Below are 26,983 nucleotides of genomic sequence, written 5' to 3'. Positions count from 1 at the left end.
TTAATAAGATTTATTGTAAATGTGTGGAAATGAATAGAGTTGATGGTCATATAAGTAAAACTAACACTACTGATTTCTTAATGTGATTGTGGCTAAAAGGCTTAGTCTGTGGATGTAGTAATTTAATTGAAAGGAAGCTAGAAAATAAGGTAGGGACTGTATAAAATAGTGGAGTGTATAAAATGGTGGAGAAAAACTGTGGTTAATAGTATTAAGAATGCTCTTCCTTTAGAAAGTGTTAAGTATATGGTGATAAATGGGAAAACTACAACTAAAATAACTTATGGCTTATATTTAACAGTAATATTGTAATATTTTTGCAGTAGTGGCAAAGAGGACATATCAATTCTAAGGGACAATGGCAGGGTGTGAGGGGATATGGGATCTTTCCTTTTGGAGTAATAAAAATGTTTCGAAATTGACTGAGATGATGACAGCACAATTCTATGATGAATATAAGAGCCACTGAGTGTACCCTTTGAATGGTCTGTACAAAGCACTGGACTGTATAACACAATGAATCCTGTGGTGAAAAATGGACTGTGGCTAACAAAACAAATATGGTATGATTCAATTCCCAAAGCAATTTCGTTATTTTAGAAACATAGGTGTTTCTATTACTCCTAATTTTATTATAGTTTTCATACATAAAACTCTTTCAATATAGCTCTTTATTACAACTTGGATTCTTTCTCAATTTTATTGCAAATACTTAATGGAATCTAATTGAGTGTATTAATACTTTTCAAGAACCCAGGAGTACACATGCAACAACATGGATGAATCTCGAAAGCCTTGTTAAGTGAAGTAAGGCTGCCACAAAGTTTAGATAAATATTGCATGATCTCACTGATATGAACTAAGGATACGGAGCAGTCTGACAGAAGTAGAGTCTGGAAGATAGGTTATCAGGGATAGAAACTGAGTAGAGAATGGTGATCCAAGGCTCAATTTCAGGAGAATCTATGATAGGGTAGAGGGGAGGAGGTTTGGCAGTCAATATGAGTGGTGATGGTGCAGTGATGAGAATGGGATCAAAGATGCTAGAGTCTGAGTGTGAGCAGGGTTGCAGGGAGGATAGGATGGGCTACCCACAGAGCTATGGGGAAGACTGGAAGAAGGACCAGGTAAATTTTGGGTAGGCAGAGGACCGTTGTTGAGAATAAAATTGTTGGAGTGTTCTTTCAACAACTACGACAAAGGAGGATCACTGGGTGCAGGGTGTTGGTGGTGGGGGGATATGTGGGGAAGGGTGCACCTGGGGCATGCCTCTTTGGAATATGAATGTATTCATGTGGTCATAAGGTGTTATCTCAGTGGGTAAAGACCCACACAATAACAAAATATTAAATTCCCATCCATAAGGACTCCTCCTATGTTCTCAGAGTGGCAAGAATCTCTAGAGTACAAACATAGTACCTAATAAAAGAAAACAGACTAATACACCAAGCCCTTGATATTAATGCTTATACTTATGAACCTTACTCTTGTAAAATAGAAACTTAGCCTAATAATATCTATTGCCTAAGAGTTACCTCCTTATTACTCTAATGTGGCCTCTCTCTAAGCCAAACTCAGCAAATAAACTCACTACCTTCCCCCTGACCACCACCCTCAGCATGGGACATGACTCCCAGGGATGCGCCTCCCTGACACCAAGGGATTACTACCAAGCACCAACCAGCAATGCATTTGGAAAAAGACCTTGACCAAAAGGGGGAAAATTTAAATACAAAAGAGTTTTTATTTACCAGGTGCAATGGACGTGTCATGATGATGGGAGAGAGTGTTGCTGTGGGGGGAGTGGGGGGTGGGGGCGGTGGGGTTGAATGGGACCTCATATTTTTCATAATGTAATTAAAAAATAAATAAATAAATAATTTAAAAAAAAAAAACCCAACCAATCTTTGAAAAAAAAAAAAAACACGAAAGAGTTTTTATGGCTAAGATTTTTTCAAAGTGAGTCAGGAGGTCATTCCAGAGATTATGCTTATGCATGTCTCAGACAGATCTCACTAACTGCCACAGTAAACAAAGCTTCAAACAGGGATGTTCCCTAAGGATCTAGAGACATCTAAACACTATAGGCAAGGCACATAACTGTATTAAATCAGCATCCTATCAGTGGGCTTTACTTTGGAATATATGACAACCTATTTCCTCACTGTCAACAGAGTTAGGTTCATTTACAATTTCCCTACATATGATTCTTCCACCCCTTTTATTTGAACCTATAATTAGCACTATACCTGTCAAATATATGTCCCAGAGACTTAAATCTTTGGCCTGTTCACATGCCGGTTGAGCCCTGAATCTCAGCAAAGTTGCAGCCAACACCCACACTCTAGTTCAACAGACTTACCTAGGACAACTAACAAATGATGGTGATGGATAACCCCCATCCCAAAAAGTGAAAGACTACAACTGCAAGCAATACAGTTCCTTCCATCTGTCTCATAAGACCTAAGCCTCCTCTCAATCTGGAGCAAAGCTGGCATCAACATCCCAAAATCTAAGGATTGAGGAATGAACAAACATAAGAAGGGAATGTAATCATGAACCAAAAAAAGACTATTATTGTAGTAATGGAAGAACTTCTAATGTTGATATAAAGGATAGTAGTTACCAGAGGTTCTAAGGGGAGGGGGAGGCAAGAATAGGTAGAATGTAGGGCATTCATTTCTTTAAAGATTTATTCTGTTTATTTCTCCGCCTATCCCCCCGCACCCCCACCCCATAGGACATTTTTAAGGCACTGGAATTGTTCTGAATGATTTTGCAATGGTGAAAACAGGCCATTATACATTTCATCAAAACCTATTAAAAAACAAAAAACACACAAACACACAAAAAAGACCATCTAACCACGATGCATGACACGGAATAGTGTGAGCAGTGGAGAAGAAATGTGGTCTGAAATGTATGTACTAAGTTGCCTTTCTATTCTGAATAGAATAGGCAATCCAAGAATATGCACCCCCCCAAAATGCATATAATGTGCAGGTCTATCAGGCAATTGAGTTAATAAAAAGAGTATGTTACCTTCAAAACAAAAACAAAAACCCACAAAACCAGGAGTCAACTAGTATTACTTTACATAAAAATGGCAATATCCATTCTACCTCACATAATAAAATTGAATTTGTTGATGCTGCAAAACCATCTAAAATCCTCATTGCTGTGCCAGCAGTTCTACCTTATACATTCCATAAATAGAATTTAGTATCTTAACGTATTTTCTTTAGATATAATTAGTAACAGGACAGCTTTCATTAACCAGTCTACATTTGTACTAATGAAAATAAGCCACAGCAGTGCTTCCCAATCTTTTTCATACACAATGAGCCTTAGAGACAAATGGCTACCCCAACCTTCACTCAGGCTGAGAGCATCAATAACAACATATTTATAACTCGTATGTGGTATACAGGCTGGGAGATATGAACTAGAGCAGCTGCTTCTCAAATGTCAATGTGCATAAAAATCATTTTGTGAGCTTCGTAAAATGTAGTCAATAGGTCTAGAGCAGGGTCTGAAATTATGCATTTCTGCTAAGAGCTCCCAGGGAAGCTGCTGCTACTTCTTCCTCTACTTGGAGTAGCAGGGTCTAGAGAACTTTGGTGCATATAGTATCTCTGAATTCACCCCAGTACACAACTTACCTGCTTGATTTCTCGTAACAGATCTGCATCTATGTAATATCTTTCTTCAGATTTGACTGCTCCAAAGTGATTCTGCATTCTGATTTGGGACATCAATTCATTTAGTCGGCCCTAAAAATAAGGCAAATTATATACAACTACTAACAACTGCAAACACTTTTACATGAATTAAAAAAAAAAAAAAAGGTAGCCACTACTCTAGTAAAAATGTCCAACTCTTCCTTTAAACATTATTTGAAACAAATATATATAAGTTGAAAACATTATGGTTAAGGTTTACTTCAGAAAAGAAGGTTTTTGTTTTTTTTTTTAAACATTTTATTTTATTTTTTTTATTTTTTTTTATTATACAGAAAGGAAGTTTTGATGAAAGAATGAATACTCTTATAAACACAGATGTACAAAAAGGATTCATTCCTTTTTGAAGGCTATTTAACTTTTTCCTGCAGATTGTTTTGAAACAAATTCTATACTTTATGGTCTTTTAAGTACTCACCTTGAACTGAGTAGGTGCATTTAGTTCACACTGAATTGTATCCAGTTGTACTCTTAACTGTTCTTCATCAGCCTGGATGGCATAACCACTCTTCCTTTGAATTTCCTGTTTGATCAGGACCTAGTCAAACACAAAAGAAAACCCACCAATACCAACAGAATCATTGCTTTTCAATTATGTAAGTAATTTTATTAAAATCAGCTGAATAATATTACACTTACCCTCCCCACAGAAGGGCTTAGTTAGCAATTTAAGATTTGAATTATGTTTGTCAATATTAATAAGGTAATTTATCAATTAAGTACCTTGACTTAAAAGTTAAAGGAGAATCTTTTTATGGTTAAGAAGTAATTAACATTTGCTCTTTTGTGAACTGCCTTTATACATCCTTGGTCCACCTTCCTACGTTTTCTTGCCAAATAATAGGATCTCTGCACATTATCAATATTAGCAGTACAGCAAAAAATGACTATTGACAAATGGGTTCTGCTATCATTTGTTATACAAAATTTTCTAATAATTATGTAGCCAATTTTGTTTTATAGTTTCTGACTTTCTGGCCCTAGGTCTCCCCAATCCCCATGTTGCACATGTAGCCATGTAAGTTTCTTAGAGTTAATACTTTAATCCAGTTTATTTTAGTATATGGTGTAATACAATGATCAATTTTTTTCCGGATGGATAGCCAAGTATGCTAGCATTATTACTAAATAAAAGCACTGAATTGAAACATCTTTGTTATATACTAAATTTTCACATACACTTGCATCTATGTCCAGACTCTATTACCTCCAACCCATGCCAATACCACATTAATATGATTACATGAGCTTTGATTCTAAAATCAAGTAAGGTAAGCCAACTCACTATTTCTTCTCTCTCCCTTCTCCCAAGCTAGTCTCAAACATTTACTCTCTCAAAGAATTTATCAATTTTTTAAAATGTGGAAATCATTTTACTTTCCTAATAAATCTTACACTAAGATTTTGTGCTTTTCTCTAAATTTATTAACGGTTTTACAGTTTTTCATTGTAGCGAATGGAATATTTTCCTATTTCCATTTATAACATAAAAGCTGATTTTTACACATCTCATACAGCCATCTCATCATATTCATAAATAATATTTATTCCCTTGAGTTTTATGGAAATACAATCATATCATCAGCAAAAAAGGTAATCATTTAATCTCCTTTCCAATGTGTATAATCTCCTTTCCAATGTGTATAAATCATTTAATCTCCTTTCCAATGTGTATTTATGGAAATACAATCATATCAGCAAAAAAGGTAATCATTTAATCTCCTTTCCAATGTGTATAATCTCCTTTCCAATGTCATTTATGCACCTCCAAGAAATAAATAATAATGACAATATTGTATATCAATGTCCTTTTCTTAGCTTGCAAGTTCTATTCAAGTAACATTTAGATCAGAATAATAGGACAATGTGATGTTTGCAATTGTAAGGCATTTCCCCCCTAATATTACACTAGCCTCTAGTTCAGTAATCAAGGCAATCTTTTTAACTTTGAATGTTATCAGTAAGGCAAATATTGCTCATGGCTGCTTCTGAGAGCCTAAGGCATAGGGAAGGAAAAGATGAAAAAACACAGCCAAATAAAACTTGTAATATAATTGAGAAAAGATAAACAGAAAAGAAAGAAAAGGTATATATATAGGAGTTGGGGACAGAATAAACTACAGGATATGCCAACAAAAATCAGTTCAGGTAACATTTAGAGGAGTATTCATGCTGCATACCATTCATTGCTTAGGCCAATGGTTTAAATTCAAATAACTAGCTCTATAGGAAAGAAAAGCCAAGAACTTTTAAACATGCATAGCTGGAATGAATCTTACTTGTTTTTAAGTGAAGTAAAATGGAATGAACTTCTAATTCTGTTATACTTGCTTTCATAATTATTCCATAGTAAAGGAAAGCTTTCAGAATTATAAAATCACTCTGTGACTCCTACTGAGTCAAGCAATGTTCAGCAATATAAATATAAGACATTAAATGAAAGGTTGTTTGGGAACAGGAATATTCTCATAGCGCCCAAGTATTATCCTGCTGATAACTTACTAATTACAAAGGAGTCATCTAGCAATTGCTGCTTTAACCAAGTGATCAAACTTGGCACCGCTAATAGGGGACATCCTAAAATTATGTGCCTACTGATGTAATGCAGTGTGAAATACATATTAACACCTATGAAACATTCTTGCCAAATATGTTTAACATGAATTCCAGACCTAATTTCCACTTTTCAGGAGGCTGTAGAGGAAAAAGTTAAAAGATGACAAGAAAAAAATAATCAGACAAATCCAGAATGGAGGCACTGTATAAGAGGCCCAGACTCTTGAAAAACTAAATTCTATTAACACACACAGATACACCGTAAAGGGGACTCCTGCAGATTTAAAAAGACTACACAAACATTAAAACTCAAATAAACGTTGGTCAGAAAAAACAAGAAAGTTACGTAAGACATTTTTAAGACAATTGGGGGAAACTGAATATGAAATAGATAATAGATATTATGGAATTTTAAAGTGTCACAATGTCTGCAACTTATTTTCAAGAGGAAAGAGGCACACACAAAGAGGAAGGAAGGAAAGAAAAGAAAAAAGAGAAAGAGAAAAAGAACAAATGTGGCAAAATGTTAACCTTTCTCTAGAGCTGAAAAATTTTTAAATAAACTTTGAAAAAAAAAATCCAAATTATTACCTGTAAGGTTCTATGGGAAAGATCCATGAGTTTCCTCTTATATTGTGCAATTTTGGCCATAGTTGTAGTCTGATTTTTCTGTAACTCACTAATATCTTCAGATATGATCTGTTAAAAAAAAATTTTTTTTGAGGTAAATCAAGTATAAATGGTTCAACTATTTATCAGGTACACCTAGATGCAAAATCAAATTCTAAGGTAAACCTGAGATTATCTCTCAAAATAAAAAATCTTTCCTTTAAATCTGCTTTTATATTTCCTCCATTTTAATACAGCTAAAAGTTTAAAAGTAGTACTCAAAGATTTGGAAAAGAATATAGAAAAATAAAGTATTTCAGAAAAATTAAGAAGTTTGAGGTAATATGGAATACAGTTACCAACTAGACCATGAATGGGAGAAGTTAAGATCTATAAGATGACATTCAAGGGGCCTTAAGAGACAATTAGCTCTGAATCTAACCACTGCCAGAAAGAATGGTCCCATATTAACTGTTATGAAATACTTGAAGGGAATTTCCAGGGTGGAGAGGAAAAGGAAGGATATTAATTATACAACCCAATACATTTTTATCCTTTCCCTGGCCGAAAATCCCACTGTAATGCATTATGAAGTTATAACCTTAAAGGTTAAGTTTAAAACCCCTCCTTTTCATCTTTTCATTAAGGTTTCCCAATCAGAATTAATCCCATAATGGTTCCTAGCATAATTCATCATTCTGGTGCTACTGGCTTATTAAAATGTTCTAAGAAGAGGATAGGAAGATTACACATGATATATTTCAGCATGTCTGCCTGCCCATATCACTTTTTAAGGAAACTTTCCCACCCTAGGCCATGTTGAAGGGAAAAAATTAGATGATCATGCTTTATACTATATAACCTAAGAATCTCCACATGGCAGTTCTGAAAATTCAGCAGGATTTCCTGAACATTTCTATACCAGTAATAACTTAAAAAGAAAAACAAAAATTACAGCTTTTGGACAAGTGGCTCTAAAATTGCTGTGAAAAAATAAAGATCCATAAAGAGCTAAGAAAGCTTTGAAAAGAAGAACAAAGATTAGAGGTTCAGTCTACCAGATACTAAGATAAATTACAATGTGGTAAGAGTAAAAATAAAGTGGAACAAGCTTAAGGACAGACAACTGGCCACTCTCTGCCACTGAATACAGCTATAAAATCTGGCCAGAACTCAAACAGCAGCTTTTCAATGACTCTGAAAAATAAATAGTAGCAAAATGATGAGAGGAAGAAGACCTGAATTTGAAATACCACTGAAATGGGAGTAAGATCACCATTTTTTTCCCTTCTGGCATTCCCTGCTCTGGTTTCAATGCAGCACAAAACTTGGAAGAATCAACATTGAAAAAGAGTTCCAAGAGAAGGCTGCTATTTCTGGTATGAAAAGATAAAGGTGGGGGTAATAGTGGGGGGCATTCCTGAAGCTCAGAGAATAGGGAAAATCCCTTATTTTTGTTTCACTTTCTGTTCTTTTTTGCCCCAGTTCCCTAATTCTGTGGTGGACAGCATGGGGCCCCTGCAGGAGGCTAAAATTCTGAAGCAGAGGAAACTTCCTACTTCACTGGAGAAAGAATAGTTCAAAGGGGGTACGGCAAAGTTCCCTTGCTTTTCTTTCTTTTACTATCCTCTCACTACTTGGTGCTAGATACAGGCATACTTGCAGGAAGTATACACAAGAGCAAGGAAAATAAAGCCCCAGTCTTCTAAGGGACCAAGAAAGGGAGCCCTAGGGACTGGAGAGTACTGAGGAAATTACACTGAGGGAGGAGCAAAGGAAAGTGACCACATATGGTTGTTTCTAAACTCCTGCATTCACTCCCAACTTGCTCATGTGTAGATATAACCCTAAACAGCACATCACAGATTTTGAGAACTGATGTAGGAGACAGACCATTGCCTAGGTCCCAGACTGGCTACTGGCTACTGGCTAGCATACACGGTACACATCTGAATAGCACTGCAAAGGCTTTGAAAAATGGGACTGATACTGAAACCACAAACCACAGAAAGCTAGTTGGAACCAGGGAACTGAACTTAACAGGATCAACTGCCTGGAAGAACAAAAATATCAACATTCCCTATAATATTCAAAATGTCCATTTACATGAAATTACTCAGCACACAAATAACTAGGAAAATATTAAAACATGGGAAAAGACAAGCAATAGAAGTCAATGCTGGGATGATGCAGCTGCTGAAATTATCTGATAAAGACATTGAGGGAAACGAACTTTGGCCCAGTGGTTAGGGCGTCCGTCTACCACATGGGAGGTCCGCGGTTCAAACCCCGGGCCTCCTTGACCCGTGTGGAGCTGGCCCATGCGCAGTGCTGATGCGCGCAAGGAGTGCCCTGCCACGCAAGGGTGTCCCCCGCGTGAGGGAGCCCCACGCGCAAGGAGTGCGCCCGTGAGGAAAGCCGCCCAGCGTGAAAAGAGCGAGCAGCCTGCCCAGGAATGGCGCCGCCCACACTTCCCGTGCCACTGACGACAACAGAAGCGGACAAAGAAACAAGACGCAGCAAACAGACACCAAGAACAGACAACCAGGGGAGGGGGGAAAATTAATTAAATAAATAAAATCTTTAAAAAAAAAAAAAAAAGACTTTGAAACAGCTGTTATGAAAAAGTTATGGTGAATGCTCTTAAAGGAAATACTGAGTCTCAGTAAAGAAACAAAAAACACACAAAAGAAGCAAATGGAAACTTTAGAACTGAAAAAATACAATAACCAAAATAAACATTTTCCTGAATGAGCTCAAAAGCAGGTATGGGCTCAGGAAAGATGATGAGGAAAGAGTCAGTAAACTTGAAGATAGATCAATAGAAATGATCCAATCTGAACAACAGAGAGAAAAAAGATTGGGGAGAGGAGGAGTAGAATAATACCAAAAGGTATAACATTCGGGTCATTGGAGTTCCAAAAGGGAAGAAAGAATATGGAACAGAAAAAATATCTGAAAACATAATGGCTGAAAACTTTCCAAATTTGGCAAAGGACATAAACCTACAAATTCAAAGATCTCAACAAATCCTAAACAGGATAAACACTAAAATATCCATGCACAGACATACCATACACAAACTGCTAAAAACAAAGGCAAATAACAATGCATTACCTATAGGAGAACTATTCAAATGACAGCATATTTTTCATGGAGACCAAAAACATTTTTAAAGTGCTAAAGCAAACAAACTGTCAGCCCAGAATTCAAAAATGAGGGTGAAATAAAGGTATTCTCAGATGGACAAAAGAAAATTCAGCGTCAGCGGATCTAAAATAAACATTCTTTATAATTAATATCAGGAAGAAATTTGGAACATAAGGAATGCTGGAAGAACAAAAATGATAAATATCTAGGTAAACAGATTAAGGTTCCTCTTCAGTTCTTTAAAATATGTTTGATGTTTGACAGCAAAAAACATCATTTGTCTGATGGGGTTTGCAATGTATATAGATGTAATACGTAAGACAATCACAACATAAAGTAATCTATATGGTAGATAAGGTTTCTACATTCCACTAGAAGTGATAAAATATTAATTCTAAGGACACTGTAAAAATTATGTATATTGAAAATAACTAAAGGAGGGTTCTCAACCTCAGCACTATTAATTTTGGGCCAGATAATTCTCAGTCATGGCGCACTGTCCTGTCAAGTATAAGACGTTCAGCAGATTCCAAGCCTCTACCCACTAGATACCTGTAGCGCTACCCCACTTGAAATAACCAAAAATGTCTCCACACATTGAGAAATGTCCCCTGGGGGGCAAAATCAACCCCCACTGAGAACTACTGCCTTATAATAACCACTAAAAAGCCTGAGGCTGAAACCACAATAAATTAATAATGGAATGCTAAAAATGTCCAAATAATCCAAAAGAACGCAAAAAGGGAGAAAAACAGGGAACAAAAGAAAACAAATAATAAAATGGTAGTTCTAAATCCAAACTTTATACTGTCTACAAAAAATGTACTTCAAATATAATGATTTTTGAGTGGATGCGGCTCAAGCTGTTGAGCACCCACCTCCCACCCAGGCTCAGTTCCCAGTGCCTACTGAAAAAACAAAACCAACAAGCAAAACAAATGAAAAAACCAAAACCAAACCAAACAAACAAACAAAAAACAACTTGGGGAAGCTGATATGGCTCAGTGGCTGAGCGCTAGCTTCCCACATACAAAGTCCTGGGTTCAATGAGAAAGGGTGGAAAAAGACATACCACATAAACACAAATCAAAAGAAAGCTACAGTTGCTATGTTAATATCAGATAAAGTAGATTTCAGAGCAAAGAAAATTATCAGGAATAAAGAAGGACATTACCTAATAATAAAAAGTAAATTTCTCAAGAAGACTTTAATAATCCTAGATGCATACATACCAGACAATAGAGCATCAACATACATTTAGCAAAAACTGATAGAACTAAAAGGAGAAAGAGACAAATCCACAAGTAGTTGGAGACATCAACTCTTCTCTCTCAATAAAATAAATAGAATTAGATGACAGAAAAATCAACAATAGGAAAGCAGACTTGGCCCAGTGGTTAGGGCGTCTGCCTACCACATGGGAGGTCTGCAGTTAAAACCCCAGGCCTCCTTGACCGGTATGGAGCTGGCCCATGCGCAGTGTTGATGTGCACAAGGAGTACCGTGCCACGCAGGGGTGGTCCCGCATAGGGGAGCCCCACGCGCAAGGAGTGTGCCCCATAAGGAGAGCCACCCAGCCGAAAGAAAGTGCAGCCTGCCTAAGAATGGCATCATCCACACGGAGAGCTGACACAACAAGATGACACAACAAAAAGAAACACAGATTCCCGTGCCGCTGACAACAACAGAAGTGGACAAAGAAGACAACGCAGCAAATAGACACAGAGAACAGACAACGGGGGCAGGGGGGTGGGGGAGAAGGGGAGAGAAATTAATTAATTTTTTTAAAAAAAGAAAAATCAACAATAAAGAAAAACTGAACAACACAATCAACCAACCGGATCTCACTGACACTAACAGAAAACCCTACATTCTTGTCAACGTCCCATGGGTCATAAAATAAGCCTTAACAAAAAGAAAGAACATCATACAAAGGATGTTCTCTGATCATAAAAGGATTAGACTAGAAATCACCAGGAATGACAGAAAAATCTCCAAACATTTAGAAATATATTCCAACAAACACATTAGTTAAAAAATAAAAAATAAAAAATTTAAATCTCAAGGGATATTAGAAAATATTTTGAATGGAATAAAACTGAAAATATACCAAAATTTGTGGGATTCACCTAATAGAGTGCTTAGAGAATTAATAGTATTAAATGCTTATATTAGAAAAGAAGAAAGGCCTCATCAATAATCTAAGATGCTATCTTAAAAACTAGAAAAAGAACAAAATAAACCCAAAGCAAGCAAAATAAAGGAAATAATAAAATGAGAAAAAAATTAATGAAATTAAACACAGAAAAACAGAGAAAATCAATGAAACCAAAAGTTTATTCTTCGAAAGAGCAATAAAATTGAGAAGCCTCTAGCAAGACTGATAAAGAAAAAAAATAGAAGGCACATGTTATCACCACTGGAATTAAAGAGGTCATTATCACTACATATCTATATCACAGATGTTAAAAAGCTCCACAGACATTAAAAGGATAATAAGGAAATAGTATGAACAACTCTGTGCATATAACTTTGACAATTCATTTAAAATGGGCCATACCTTGAAAACCACAAACCACCAAAACTCACCCAAAATGAAAAAGATCTCAATAGCTCCATATTTACTTAAGAAATAGAATTTATAGTTAAAAACCTTCTGAAAAAGTAATCTCCAAGTGTGGATGGTTTCACTGCTGAATTTAAACAAATCTTTAAAGGAGAAATAACACCAGTTGTACACAATCTTTTCTATAAAACAGAAAAGGACAGAATACTGTAGCTTGATTCTAAAACCAAAGGTAGTACAAGAAAAGAAATCTATAGACCAATATCCCTCCCTCATGAATATAGACACCAAAATTCTCAAAGTATTAGCAAATCAAATCCAGCAATATATAAAAATAATATAATACACCACAAGCGAGTGGTATTTCTCCCTTGAATACAAGGCTGACTCAATATTCAGAAATCATTAAGTATAATCCACCATATTAATGGTCTACAGAAGAGAGCCACATTAGCATAACAATTGATGCAGGAAAAAAAAACATTTTATATATAATAAAAGTACTAATCAAACTAGGAATAGAAGGGAATTTTCTCTAGATAAAAGGCACCTACAAAAAAACCTAAAGCTAACATACTTAATGGTGAATGCTTTCCCATTAAGATCAGGAACAGGCAAGAATGTCTCAATATTCTTATTCAACATCAAACTGGACTTTCTAGACAGTCCAAGAAGGCAAGAAAAAGGAACTCCATTCTTGTCAAGGTCCTGTGGTTATAGATCAGAAAGGAGAAATAAACTCTTCAGTCACAGATGACATGATTGTTTACATAGAAAAATCTAAGAGAATCTAAGAGAATTGGCTCCTAGAACCAATAAGTCAATTTAATAAAGCCACAAGATACAAGGTCAAATGCAAAACTCAATCATACTTCTAGATACTAGCCATAAACAAATGGGAACTGAAATTAGAAGTACTATTTAAACTAGTTCTTGGAAATTCAAAATAGTACAGTCACTCTGGAAAATAGTTTGGAAGTTTCTCATAAATTTAAACGTATGTGCTATAGAACTAGCAATCCTATTCCTAGAAACATTTTTACCCAAAGAAGTGAACACTTATGGTCACACAAAAACCAGTACATGAATGTTTATAGCAGCTCTATTCATAACTGCCAATAACTGAAAACCCTACGGTCAGTCTTTCAGTGGGTGAATAAACAGTGGTAAATCTGTACAACTGAATACCATTCAGCAATAGAAAGGAACACACAACTTGAATGAATTTCAAAGGCATTATGCAGAGTGAAAGAAGTCAGTCTTAAAAAGACAAAACTATAGTAAGAAAGAACAGATCAGTGGTTTCCACGGATTAGGGATGAGAGGAGGGTACAGCCACAAAGGGATAAGGATAGTACATGGGAGCTCTGGATGTGATGCCACTGTCCTGTATCTGATTGTTGTGATAGTTACATGAATCTATATATGTGTTAAAATTAAAGACCTGTACATCAAAGAAAAAATAATAATAAATTTTACTGTATGTAAATTAAAAATTAAGTTAAAAGTCTTATACATACCCAAAAGTTATGAGCAGGCAATGCAATAAGATATAAAAATTCATAAAAGTATTATAAAGAAATGCTCAATCTTACTAGCAGAGAAATCATTTACAAATTTAAGCAATGTAAACAAGATACTTCTTTATACCCATCTTAAGATAAAAATTACAGTTGGATAATATCAAGTGCTAGTAAAGATAGGGGAAAACAGGAACTGTCAGGTACTGCTAACAAGAGTATACATTGGTAGAGCCATTCTAGAGAGCAATCCTTAAGTACTTTGTGAAGACAAATACACAAATACCTAGTAACTCAATAACCCCAATTGAAAAAACATATGCCCCAGCAAAACTCTCCATGGGTCCATAAGCAGACAGAGATGAGAAAATTCATTGCAGCATTATTTGTGACAAGGGAGTTTAAGACAATGCCAGGTCTTTTACAAGGGTAGTAAAACATCTTAGATGCAAATGAGGGAATATTATTCAGTCAACAGAAAAAACAGATACAGCAATATACGTATTTTTAAAAATGTGCTTTTATTGCACAGAATTACACATATGCACACACACAGATGAGGGTTTGTAAAACTGGCAAAATCTCATCAAGTTCTGTGGATTGTACCAATGTCAATTTCCAGGTTTTGATATTGTACTGTATTTATCCAAGATGTCACCACTGGGGCTGAGTGATGGATACACAAGAGTATATAACACAATATGAATAATTTATAAATTCCTTACACATGATTCTTCTACCTCTTTTATTTTGAGTTTATAATTAACATTATACCTGTTAAATATATATCTCAGAAACCTAAAACTTAGGTCTGTTCATATGCCGGTTGAGCCCTGAATCTCAGAAAAGTTGCGGCCAACACCTACTCTCCAGTACAGGGGAATCACCCAGGACAACTAACAAAATGATGATGATGGACAACCCTCATCCCAAAAAACAGTGTCTACAACTGCAAGCAAAACAGTTCCTTCCATCTGCCCCATAAGGCCTAAGCCCCCTCTGAATCTGAGGCAAAGTATGCATCACAATCCCCAAATGCTCAAGGTGGAGGAATAAATAAACTTAAGGGTGGAGTGGGGGTGGAGGCAAGCATGGACAAAGTAAATTTATTAATATTGTAGTGATACAAGAACATGTAATAATGACATAATATAATGGTTACTAAAAGGTCTGAGGGGAGGGAAAAGAAAGAGGGGAAAAAGAACAGTAAGTAGGTAAAACATAGGGCATTTTTAAGGTATTGGAATTAAGTGTAAATCACAATGTAAACCATTGACCTTGGTTAGCAGGAATGCTTCAATATGTATCCATCAATTGTAAAAAGTGTACCACAAACTTACAAGATGTTATTAACAGGGAAAGATGGGCGGGAGGGCATGGAGTATATGGGAATCACATACTTTCAATGTTACTTTTCTGTAATTTAAAACCTCTTTTTAAAAAATTAAAAAATAGAGATCCCTGTACATGTTTTAGGTAACTTCCTATGAATCCATAAATAATATGAAATGAAAAGTTTTAAAAAATGATAAAAGTTTTAAAAAATATTCTTCACTACAAGCTTATAGCCTTAAATACATATAGAAAGATATACAGAAGTAGACATTGTATGTTAGTGTGTATTTCTTAGTTTCTTCTGCTAGGAGGGCTTTGATTCAATGACACATCAGTAGCAATAAGCACACCTGGCACCTAGATCTTGGATCTTAAATATTCTTCTCCACAGACAAAAAACAGGGCTCCTTAGAGAAATGGCTGCTTCCAGGGATGGGGCAGGGAAATGATAAAATAAGTCTCAAATATTTTGTTCTTCTAGCAAGCAAGGAAATCTTAAAGAAGGATGGAGATGTGTCAAAGGAAATAGAAGCCAGCTTGGAAAAGCTCCCAATGACTGCACCTGGGACAACTTGAGCATCAAAATACATAATGGTAGTAATAGATTATAACCCATAAATAAAGAAAGATTCCATAAACCCATACTGATAAAATAGTAGATAAATAAGAGAAAGCTCTTAAAGGAGAAAAACAACTAATAAAAACATAGAAGGAATGGTGGAATTAGACAACCACTACCCGGCAATCTCCATGGAAACAGTTTCAGATAAGATTTATTAGTGGATACTAAACCTAATGGGTTAAAATTTGTTGAGAAACAGGATGTTTACTGTCTCCCCACAAGATACTTATTAAAAAGAAAAAATAATAACCTTATAGTCCTTACAGTAGAGAATCCAAGACATCACTTTAAACAAGTCATCAATGTTAATCTCACATGAGGTGATGAGATAAATAACTAATCATATTACTAATCGTAATCTTGAAAAACACAGAGAATGACTAAATACATCTGTGGTATTCTTGAAAAACTGCATAATCTGAATCTAGTTGTGAAGAAACATCAGGCAAACCAGAATTTGATATTGTGCAAAAGAACTGACTTATACTCTTCAAATATGTTAAACTCACAAAAAACAAAAGACTAAAGAACTATTTCAGATTAAGGGAGACTAAAAAGACATTATAACTAAATACAACATATGAGCCCAGATTGGAATAAAAACTGATTTTTTCTTAAGCTATAAAGAACATTACAGGGAAGCAGAAGTGGCTCAACTGATAAGCGTGTCCACCTACCATATAGGAGGTCCAGGGTTTGAAACCAGGGCCTCCTGACCCATGTGGTGAGCTGGCCCACGTGTAGTACTGCTGTGTGCAAGGAGGGCTGTGCCACACAGGGGTGTCCCCCACGTAGGTGAGCCCCATGCACAAGGAGTGCTCCCTGCAAGGAGAAGCTGCCCCAAGTGAAAAAAGTGCAGACCGCCCAGGAGTGGCACTGCACACACGGAGAGGTGACACAGCAAGACGACGCAACAAAATAAGAGACACAGATTCCTGGTGCCGCCAAGAATGCAAGCAGACACAGAAGAACACACAGCAAATGGACACAAAAGAGCAGACAATGGGGGGGGGGAGAAATAAATAAATCTTTAAAAAAAAAAAGAGAACATTACAGGGATACTGGCAAAACATGAATACAAATGTAGATTAGAAAACTCCTCTATGTTAATATCCTGATTTTGAAGTACTATGGGTAAAGACATAGCATGCCTACAATTTATTATCACAACAGTTGATATATAAAAGAAAAAATGACAAAGCGAAGTAAAACAACATTTGAAGAATCTGGGTGTGGTAGTACAAAATTATTTTATGAATCCCAAAAAGAGAAAGTGTATGTTTGTAAATGAATCTATTCCTCTGCGTATGATACTCTTTGATTGCATTAAATTCAGCAGAAGGGCCTTTGATTAGATTACTTGCTAAGATCACTTTAGTTGTTTTTCTTAAAAAAAGATTTTTATTTATTTAACTCTTCCTCCCCACCCCCACCCCATTGTCTGCTCTCTCTGTACATTTGCTGTGCATTCTCCTGTGTCTGCTTTCCGAGACTGGGACATTCCGGAATGGGAGGGAGGTGCTCAATCTCTTGTACCACCTCAACTCCCTGGTCTGCTGCGTCTCTTATTGCCTCTCCTCTGTCTCTTTTTTTGTTATGTCATCTTGCTGCGCCGCTCAGGCCAGCTTGCTGTGCGGGCCAGCACTCCGCGTGGGCCAGCTCGCTGTATGGTCCAACATTTGACATGGGCAGCTCTCCGCTTTGGCCAGCTTGCCTTCACCAGGAGGCCCTGGGAATCAAACCCTGGACCAACCATATGGGTAGACGGGAGCCTAATCGCTTGAGTCACATCCACTTCCTGAGGGCTTTTGATTAGTGTGTATCAGTGAGGTATGACTCAAGTTGAGTCTGTGCCTCCTGGCTGGGTCTCATATAAATGGAAGCACAGAGAAAGACTCACACAGAAAGACACAGGAAAAGAGAGCTCTGCCATTTTTGATCCTGCCATGCGACAGAAAGGAAAGGTTCAAACAGCTGAGCCCCCAAGAGAGATAAGCCATTTGCCTGATAGCTTGTAGCTGAAATTGGGAAGAAAGCTGGGCAGCTGAGCCTGGGAGAAGAGGCCCAATAAGAGGAAAGTCCTATGCCTGGTTGCCCTTAGCTGAGCTCAGGGAGATGATAAAGCCCAGAGGAGAAGGCAGAGACCAGGTAGAGATCATCCACCATTTTGCTTCAACATGTGGCAGCTGAGTTGGGTGAGAAAGCAGCTCATGGTACCTTGAATTGGACTTTTCACAGCCTTGGAACTGTGAACTTTTATCCCAAATAAATACCCTTGATAAAAGCCAACATATTTCTGGTACTTTGCATTGGCAGCTCTTTGGCAAACTAAAACACTGGCTAACACAAATATAATTCTCTATGTCTAAATATATATATATATCTTTATTACATATAAACATATTAGAGATTGCAGGAGGGGAAAAACTGAGTGGAGTTAGGGGATGAAGGCAAAGGGACTAAAATCACCCAAGAGTCTAATGAAAGAATGAAACATAAACTATATTGGAAGGAAGGAAGACTGTAAAGAAGGAATGGTTTGAAATATAAAATATACTGGAAGTATGAAGCAGACTTGGCCCAACGGATAGGGCATCTGCCTACCACATGGGAGGTCTGCGATTCAAACCCCGGGCCTCCTTGACCCATGTGGAGCTGGTCCATGCACAGTGCTGATGTGTGCAAGGAGTGCCGTGCCATACAGGGGTGTCCCCCGCATAGGGGAGTCCCACGTGCAAGGAGTGCACCCCGTAAGGAGAGCCGCCCAGCATGAAAGAAAGTGCAGCCTACCCAAGAATTGCCCTGCACGCACGGAGAGCTGACACAAGATGACGCAACAAAAAGAAACAGATTCCCAGTGTCGCTGATAAGGATAGAAGCGGTCACAGAAGAACAAACAACTGGGGCGAGGGAAGGGGAGAGAAATAAATAAAACTTAAAAAAATAATAAAATACACGGGAAGGGAGGGAGGGAACGAAGGAGGGAGGGAATAAAGGAGGGAGGGAGGGAAGCAGACAGGAAGGCCAAGAGTCAAATCCAATGGCCACTTTTCAGTTCTTTTATCATTTGAATACTCTGCTGTAAGGGCTGTTTTCTTCCTCTCTACCTATTACAAGTTCATTGGAACTTGGCCCTTGGTTCTCTCCTTGTTATAAACTATCCCTAGTAAAGTGCATATCCTCTTAGAATCCAAATATCTTTCTTTTGTCTAGTCCTCCCTCCAGTACTCACAAACCTACACATTGATATTCCTATTGGATGCCTCCACCTGGACATTCTGTAGACATCTCAAAAAGTATTACCACAGCAAGGCGGTGGACTTGGCCCAGTGGTTAGGGCTCCACCTACCACATGGGAGGTCCACGGTTCAAACCCCGGGCCTCCTTGACCCACGTGCAGCTGGCCCATGCACAGTGCTGATGCGTGCAAGGAGTGCCCTGCCACGCAGGGGTGTCCCCCGCATAGGGGAGCCCCACGCGCGAGGAGTGCGCCCCATAAGGAGAGCCGCCCAGCGCAAAAGAAAGTGCAGCCTGCCCAGAAATGGTGTTGCACACATGGAGAGCTGACACGACAAGATGACACAACAAAAAGAACCACAGATTCCCCATGCCGCTGACAACAACAGAAGTGGACAAAGACGATAACGCAGCAAATAGACACAGAAAACAGACAACCGGGGTGGGGGGGAAGGGGAGAGAAATAAATAAATCTTAAAAAAAAAAAAAGTATTACTACAACGAAAGTTGTCAATTTCCTCCACAGATCTGTCCTTTCTCTTCCTTCCATCTATATTCTTATCTTGATGTCTACCAAATATCTCAGTCTAAAAGTATGGAATCACCTTAGACACTTTCTTTCTTCTTAACTCTGTACTTAATCACAGACGCTAGTGATTCTAACTCAAACATTTCTCATATCCACATCATCCTCTCAGATAGACACATGCATTAGTTTTCTAATGGTCTTACTACCTCCAGTCTCACCCCTCCTAAATGAACAATCAGTACTTTCCCACTGATCACAGAGAAAAGGTAAGTTTTAGTTAATGGCTTAAGAGGTTTTCTATAATCTGGATCCTGCCTATTACACTGACTTCATTTCCTGTTCTATTCCACCACAGCCTGAACTACAGATCTATTTTAATTATTTGCAGCTTCCCCCAAACCCATAGTCTAGTAGTCTAGTAGGAAACTGGTTTATGCCTTCATGCCTTTGTAAAACTGCTGTTATTTCTTCAGGAATGCTGTATATCCTCCCTACCTACTTTCCTACTTCGCAAATTCCAGATTCATCCTTCAAGACCCTGCTTAACAGTCTTTTCTAGAAATCTTTCCCAGACACAGTCCTTCCTTTTAGGCTTTCTTTTCTTTCCTTTTTAAGATTTATTTCTCTCTCTCTCCTTTATTGTTTGCACTTGCTGCTTGCTGCCTGCTCTCTGCGTCTGCTCGTCTTCTTTTTTTTAGGAGGTCCCAGGACCAAACCTGGGACCTTCCACATAGGAGATGTGTGCTTAAGCCACATCTGCTCCCTCCTTGTGTCTCTTATTGTGTCTTCACCTTGTGTCATCTCGTTGCATCAGCTCATTGTGTCAGCTCACCGTGCCAGCCCTTTGCATCAGCTTGCTGTCTTGTTGGTCTTCCTTAGGAGGCACGGGGATCTGAACCCCAGACCTCTCATGTGGTAGGAGGATACCCAACTGCCTGAGCCACATCTGCTTCCCTAGGCTTTCTATTTATTTATCTAAGACCTATAATTAATTATCTGTACTCTAATCTCTTTACACAAATTTTTTCCTACTAGACTGTGAGCTTAAAGGCCAGGTTCTGTTTTATTCATCTCTGTATCTATAACATGCTTAGAAAGATAACCTACATATACTAGGTAAATAAATGCTTGTTATATGAATGAATGAAGTAGAGAGTATTGAATGCTCCAAAAAAAGCAAAGGAAAAATAACCAAAAGAAAAGGCCAGTAAAATGACAATTAGTTTACATCACACAAAAACAAGTTCTTCAGCAGTCAATAGTATTTTATGGAAGATAATGAAATCCGAACCTTCAGTAACAGAAGATCAGTGTTTAGACAAAGAGAAGTAAAAGGACAATTGAAGAACTTTGGTCACACACCACTTAAGAGTACTCTGGGTAATTCATTTTAATAGTGATGTTGATGAATAATCTTTCATGAATTATAACAAATATACCACACGAATGCAAGGTGTTGGTAACACGGTGGTATATGGGAACTCTATTTTATGCATAACTTTTCTGAAAACCTAAAAGTACTAATTTAAAAAAAAAGAAAAAAAGGGTGATGCTGATAAATTTGGTGTGCCCAGCCCAATGTATGAAGAGTCTGGCAATCATGTGACATAAGAAAACAGGTTAGGAATCATTCGCCTAAGAAGAAAAAACTAAAAAGAAGAACAGTCATGATGTTCAAATGAGGATGATATAGAGCTATCAGAGGAAGCACAGTGATTACTCACAAAGCAATGCCAGACAAAATGGGTATAAATTACAGAAATGCAGTCAGTGGACCAATGTAATTAAGAGAATTTGTACCAACAATAAAATGGGTTGCTTCATAAAATGGTAAGATTTTCATTACTCAGAGTCTGAATGAATATCTTATCAGAAATTCCATATTTCTAAGAAACACTTCTTAGTATTATACTAAGAAATACTTCCAAGAGAACTTGGAGGTAACCTTTAAGACCTTTTAAATAGTTTATTATAAACTTCTACTTTGTAAACTAAAATGAATATTAAGTAGATTTAATAATTCAATAATTCTGCTTCATCAGCCTGTGAGTACAAATAATTATATTATCACAACACAAAGAATTATAATTATACCATTCATTTTTATAAGGCCTCATAAATAAAAGCATTTAGTAAAGAAAATAATATACATTCTCTGGCTACAATTGGAAACAGCAGTCTAATTTAAGCCAACAATTGAAAATTCTAAACTCACTAAAATAAATCTGAATTACATGATTTGGGGGGCTCTGTCATAAAGAAGGCAGTTGTATAAAACTGTAATTGCTAATTTACAGTGTACCCTATATTGTTTCCTTATAAGACCACAAGAGTAAAAAGAATCAAATGTCGATAATCTCTTTTATTATCCCCAGACATCGGAAAGTTAATCCTTACATCTAGTCTGGTCTGATGTTGCTTAGTCATCTGATCTTGAACCTTCAGTCTTCGAAGAAGTTCTCTGAAACCCACCATTGGTACAGGAATTAACCTGAAGAAATGCAAGTAGTCAATTTTCAGATCTTAAACCTATTACTATAAAATATAATAGAAGTTAAGATTTTCTTAATAAAAACATTCATGTAATTTCACATTAAATTTTTAGGGTTCCAAAGCAGATCTGATTATGAAATCAGCAATGATACACCAGAGATTTTATACCTCCCTATTGTACAGATAAGGACATATAGTCCAGTCAAAAAATTGTATTATTAAATTAAAAGCAATAAAGGAACTGGTATTCAGATTTCTTTATTCCCAGCATTGTTTGTACCACATTACGCTGCCTTACCATAGGCAACAATTTCCAAAAAGAAATGAACTGAAAATGAACTTGTCCCAATTATAATAATAATTACTATCTTGCATTTATTTTCTTCCCTAGTAGCACATAACAGTTCTTATATCAAATAGAAACAATACTAAAATACACTTACTTTTCAGAATCAGGGTTATCCACTTTGGCTTGTTCCCAGATAATAGGATCAACACCTATAACAAAGAAAAAATGTTTTTTACTTTCATAATATTTACATGGGAAAGGCACAAAACTCAGAATAGGCAAAGGATATGAATAGGTAATCCACAAAAAATTCAAACAAGTAGCTAATAAACATATGAAAAGACCTCAACTTTACTAGTAATCAGGGAAATGCAAATTAAAATGTTAATTATTAGTTTCTTGCCATCAGAATGGCAAAAATAAAAAAAGACTATAATCCTCACTGTTGGCAAAAATGAAGCAAAATGAGTAATCTCACACATTTCTGTTATGAATATAAACTGGGAGAACTTACTTTGAAGAGCAATTGGCAACATTAATAATAAATAAAGTATACAAAATCTTTGACTCAAAAATTTCATTACTAGAGCTCTAAAGAAATAGGTAACCAAGTATTCTTAGATACACTTACAAGGATATTAATCATAGTTTATAATAATGAAAAGGTAGAAACAACTTGGTGTTAAGAAATTATGGCACATCCATAGACTACTATGTAGTATTTAAAAAGAATAAGGTTTACCTTCATGGATTGTCATGGAAAGCACTAAGAAATACTGTAAGTCGAAAGGCATGTTAAAATAAATGTAGACGGCATTATCCCTTTTTGAAGGACCTACAGGTACTTAAGCTTGTTTTTAAAATCACAGATAAAGGACTAATAAAATACAATAAAATAATAGTTCTAGCAAAAGGTGGTTAAAGGAATCAGTCACAGTCAATCTATTTATGCTATCTAAAATCTTTTACAATGAGAGCACATTTAAGATTCACTTGAGGGAAGTGGACTTGGCCCAGTGGTTAGGGCATCTGTCTACCACATGGGAGGTCCACGGTTCAAACCCCGGGCCTCCTTGATTCGTGTGGAGCTGGCCCATGCGCAGTGCTAAAGCACGCAAAAGTGCCATGCCACACAGGGGTGTCCTCCACGTAGGAGAGCCCCACGCACAAGGAGTGCACCCCGTAAGGAGAGCCGCCCAGTGCAAAAGAAAGTGCAGCCTGCCCAGGAATGGTGCCGCACACACGGAGAGCTGACACAAGATGACGCAACAAAAAGAACCACAGATTTCCATGCAGCTGACAACAACAGAAGCCCACAAAGAACAGGTAGCAAATAGACACAGAGAAAAAAACAACTGGGGTGGGGGAGGGGAGAGAAATAAATAAATAAATCTTTTTTAAAAAAAGATTCACTTGAATACTCAGTTAAAATGAGATAAACTAGAAAAAAAATCAAAATATTAAAAATGAAGTCCATTTGGGTAAATAGTCTATGGGTTATTTTTCTTTCGTTCATCATTTTCCAAGTTTAACATATAATTAAAAAATTAAGTGACATAATGAATACAATAAAAAGATCCAAAACTATGTACCAAATAAGCTGACATGTGATAAGCTGACAATGGTTTTGTTCACATTAATAATAAATCAACATCACCCAAATTAGGTGAAGCATTTATTTCTAACTCTTTAATTTTCTCAATTCTCTGACTCTAGAAACATACCAGCAGGGGGATTCTGTAAAAGCTGTTTGATCTGTGCCGGAGAAAGTTCTGTTCTAGTCATAGAAAGGGTTACACCAAGTTGCTGCAACTGTGTTTTTATATTAGCTTGTTCAAAATGAGCATACAATGTTGTAGTGGGAACTCTTCTTGAAGTACCATTTGGTGAACGTTCAACAACATAAATGACAACTTCTGTCCTGGGGGGAAAATATCCAAGTTATAAAATATTGAGCACAAAATCCATAGCCACAAATATCAACACAGCATGTGATTTTGGAAGGGTTCAAATGTGAATTCAGAAATAGTTGTTCTAGAGTTTGTTAAAACGTATTTTCGTGTATCTTGGGGAAAAAACCTTTTGTTAATGTTATAGTCACTGGTAAATCGACTGAAATGATAAAATTAAATGAGATAAGTAAATAAGGTATTATTTAGGGTCTGCTCAATTGCAAAATTCTACGTAAATGTGATTTATTATTAATTTTTCTTATAATCAAGAATAACTTTGGACTGTTGAGGTTAATGGGTTTCTTCATAGCAATTAAGACTATTAGTGTCTCAGCGTCCTAGGCTGCTCAAGCAAATACCAATAATATTGTTTGTCTTAAACAAGAGACTAAATTAGCTCATGGTGTTGAGGTTAGGAAAATGCCCAAAAACAAGGCATCACCAAGGCAATGTTCTCTCCCTGAAGACTGGCACTCTGGAGCTGGCTGCTGGCAATCCTTGGTCCTTAAGCTTGGTGTAGCAGTCTGGCATTGTTTATGAATTCCAAAAATAGTTTTTGGATTATGTTTGTACACTGGTCTGTCAGAAGTATCACTTTTAATTGATTAAATTAGGATTAGGACTTTGATTGGGCCTCAGCGGTAGGCAAAGAACAAGTTGGGAGTTCTGAGCTGGAGCCCAGGAAATGAACACAAAGAAGAACACAGGGGAATACAGATGGCTCCTAGACATGGCAGAAGCCCTGGGGAGAGAGACAGAGCCAGAGCAGTTTGCCTGACCGTCTACAGCTGCCCTTGTGGAGAGAGCAGAGGAGTTGAGCCCAGAGTGAAATGGAGGCCCAGGAAGAGGGGAACCCAAGAAGCCTGAACTCTTGGCAGATGTTGGCAGCCATCTTGTCCCAACATGTAGCAACAGACTTTGGTGAGGGAAGTAACTTATGTGTTATGGCCTGGTAACTATAAGCTTATACCCCAAATAAATAACCTTTATAAAAGACAACAGATTTCTGGTATTTTGCATCAGTACCCCTTTGGTTGACTAATATACATGGCAAGGCATGTGGCAGCATTTCCTGGTTTCTCCCTTCTCTTCTGGGTTCCACTGATGTTCAGCTTATGGCTGCTTCCTCTGTGGCTTTCTCTTTGTCTGAATTTCATTCCACTTACAAGGGACTCTAATAATAGGATTGAGACCCAACCTAACTGAGGTGGGCCACACCTTAACTGAAGGTACCTCATCAGAACTTCCTACTTACAATGGGTTCACAACCACAGGAACTTGATTAGATTTAATAACATGTTTTTCTGTGGTGCAAAGAGCTTCAAACCACCACAAAGACCAAGAAATAAAATCTGGTTTCAGTCATTATAGCTCATTAATAATAATTCTTCGAACTCTAAATGCCCTAGAATAAATGTCTTGCCAATTAAGACTGAAAAATTATACATGGAATAAGGGAAGAAAACGTATCATATTTACCCATTTACGAACATGAAGAGTAATTAATCTAGCTCCCAAAACTTACCAATAACATCTTTGTGGCTCTTGATTTGCACAGAGGCATAATAAATGTTCCCTACTGAATAAAACATTTCTTTTCCTGAATGAAAAATCTAAGGAATTATTAGCATCAAATAAATTAAGAAATCCAAAATTAAGAAAAAAAGCTTTAACACAAATGTTTCTATAAATACTGAATAAGCACTAGTTGAGAGATAATGCATTCTGTTCTGAGATTTAACTGGTGCCTCAGCAACAAAAACACTATTGATCACTCTCTTTGGATCAAGGTATATAAAAACAAATAATTATTGTATACTTACTGATCATCTGGCAATGTTTTAATACCCTCTATATTTACAGAAAGGGTCTGGTTTCCTCCCAAAACTTTATGCAATGATTCTACCAACTGCTGTTGCTGGCTTCGAATATCTGTTTCTTTCTTGTTGAAAACTAAAACCACCAATCCATCTTCATCTTTATTATTAGGCATACAACTGTAACCTACTGCCTGTATTATGACAAAATAAACACTATCAAAAATATATACAAAACTTATTGTTTATGTGTGTTCATGTATGAATGATATACTTCAATAAAAAATATATATACAAATTTTCAATCAAGTGTTTAATATTAATAGCTTAATGTCAGCTATAACAGGTAAAACAGCTTAATGTCTGGAACAAAGGGAAAATGATTCTTCCCACCACTGTCCTCTAGAGGTGGCAAAATTATAAAAAAGAAACAATAACATATCTATAGGAGAACATAAACTTATACAAACTTATACAGTGCAATTAAAATCTCCTCAATTCCCGGTGCCGCTGGTAAGGATAGAAGCGGTCACAGAAAACACAGCGAATGGACAGAGATAAGACAACG

General features: G+C 36.8%; 1 protein-coding gene across 1 annotated transcript in view; it reads right to left on the bottom strand.

Moving 5' to 3' along the window:
- Positions 1-26,983, bottom strand: part of NUP54 (nucleoporin 54) — a 54,903-nt gene that overhangs the window by 7,904 nt on the left and 20,016 nt on the right. The window contains exons 5-11 of the mRNA XM_004472581.5: positions 26,422-26,609; positions 24,371-24,567; positions 22,801-22,855; positions 22,262-22,355; positions 6,888-6,995; positions 4,159-4,278; positions 3,663-3,773 (exon numbers count right to left, since the gene is read on the bottom strand). Of these exons, the coding sequence (XP_004472638.1) occupies positions 3,663-3,773; positions 4,159-4,278; positions 6,888-6,995; positions 22,262-22,355; positions 22,801-22,855; positions 24,371-24,567; positions 26,422-26,609 (873 nt within the window). The remainder of the gene's footprint in view (positions 1-3,662; positions 3,774-4,158; positions 4,279-6,887; positions 6,996-22,261; positions 22,356-22,800; positions 22,856-24,370; positions 24,568-26,421; positions 26,610-26,983) is intronic.

Source organism: Dasypus novemcinctus, chromosome 1 (genome assembly GCF_030445035.2).
Source record: "Dasypus novemcinctus isolate mDasNov1 chromosome 1, mDasNov1.1.hap2, whole genome shotgun sequence".
Classification (NCBI taxonomy): domain Eukaryota; kingdom Metazoa; phylum Chordata; class Mammalia; order Cingulata; family Dasypodidae; genus Dasypus; species Dasypus novemcinctus.
The sequence above is the reverse complement of the archived record's forward strand: the minus strand, read 5'-3'. Positions and strand labels throughout refer to the sequence as shown.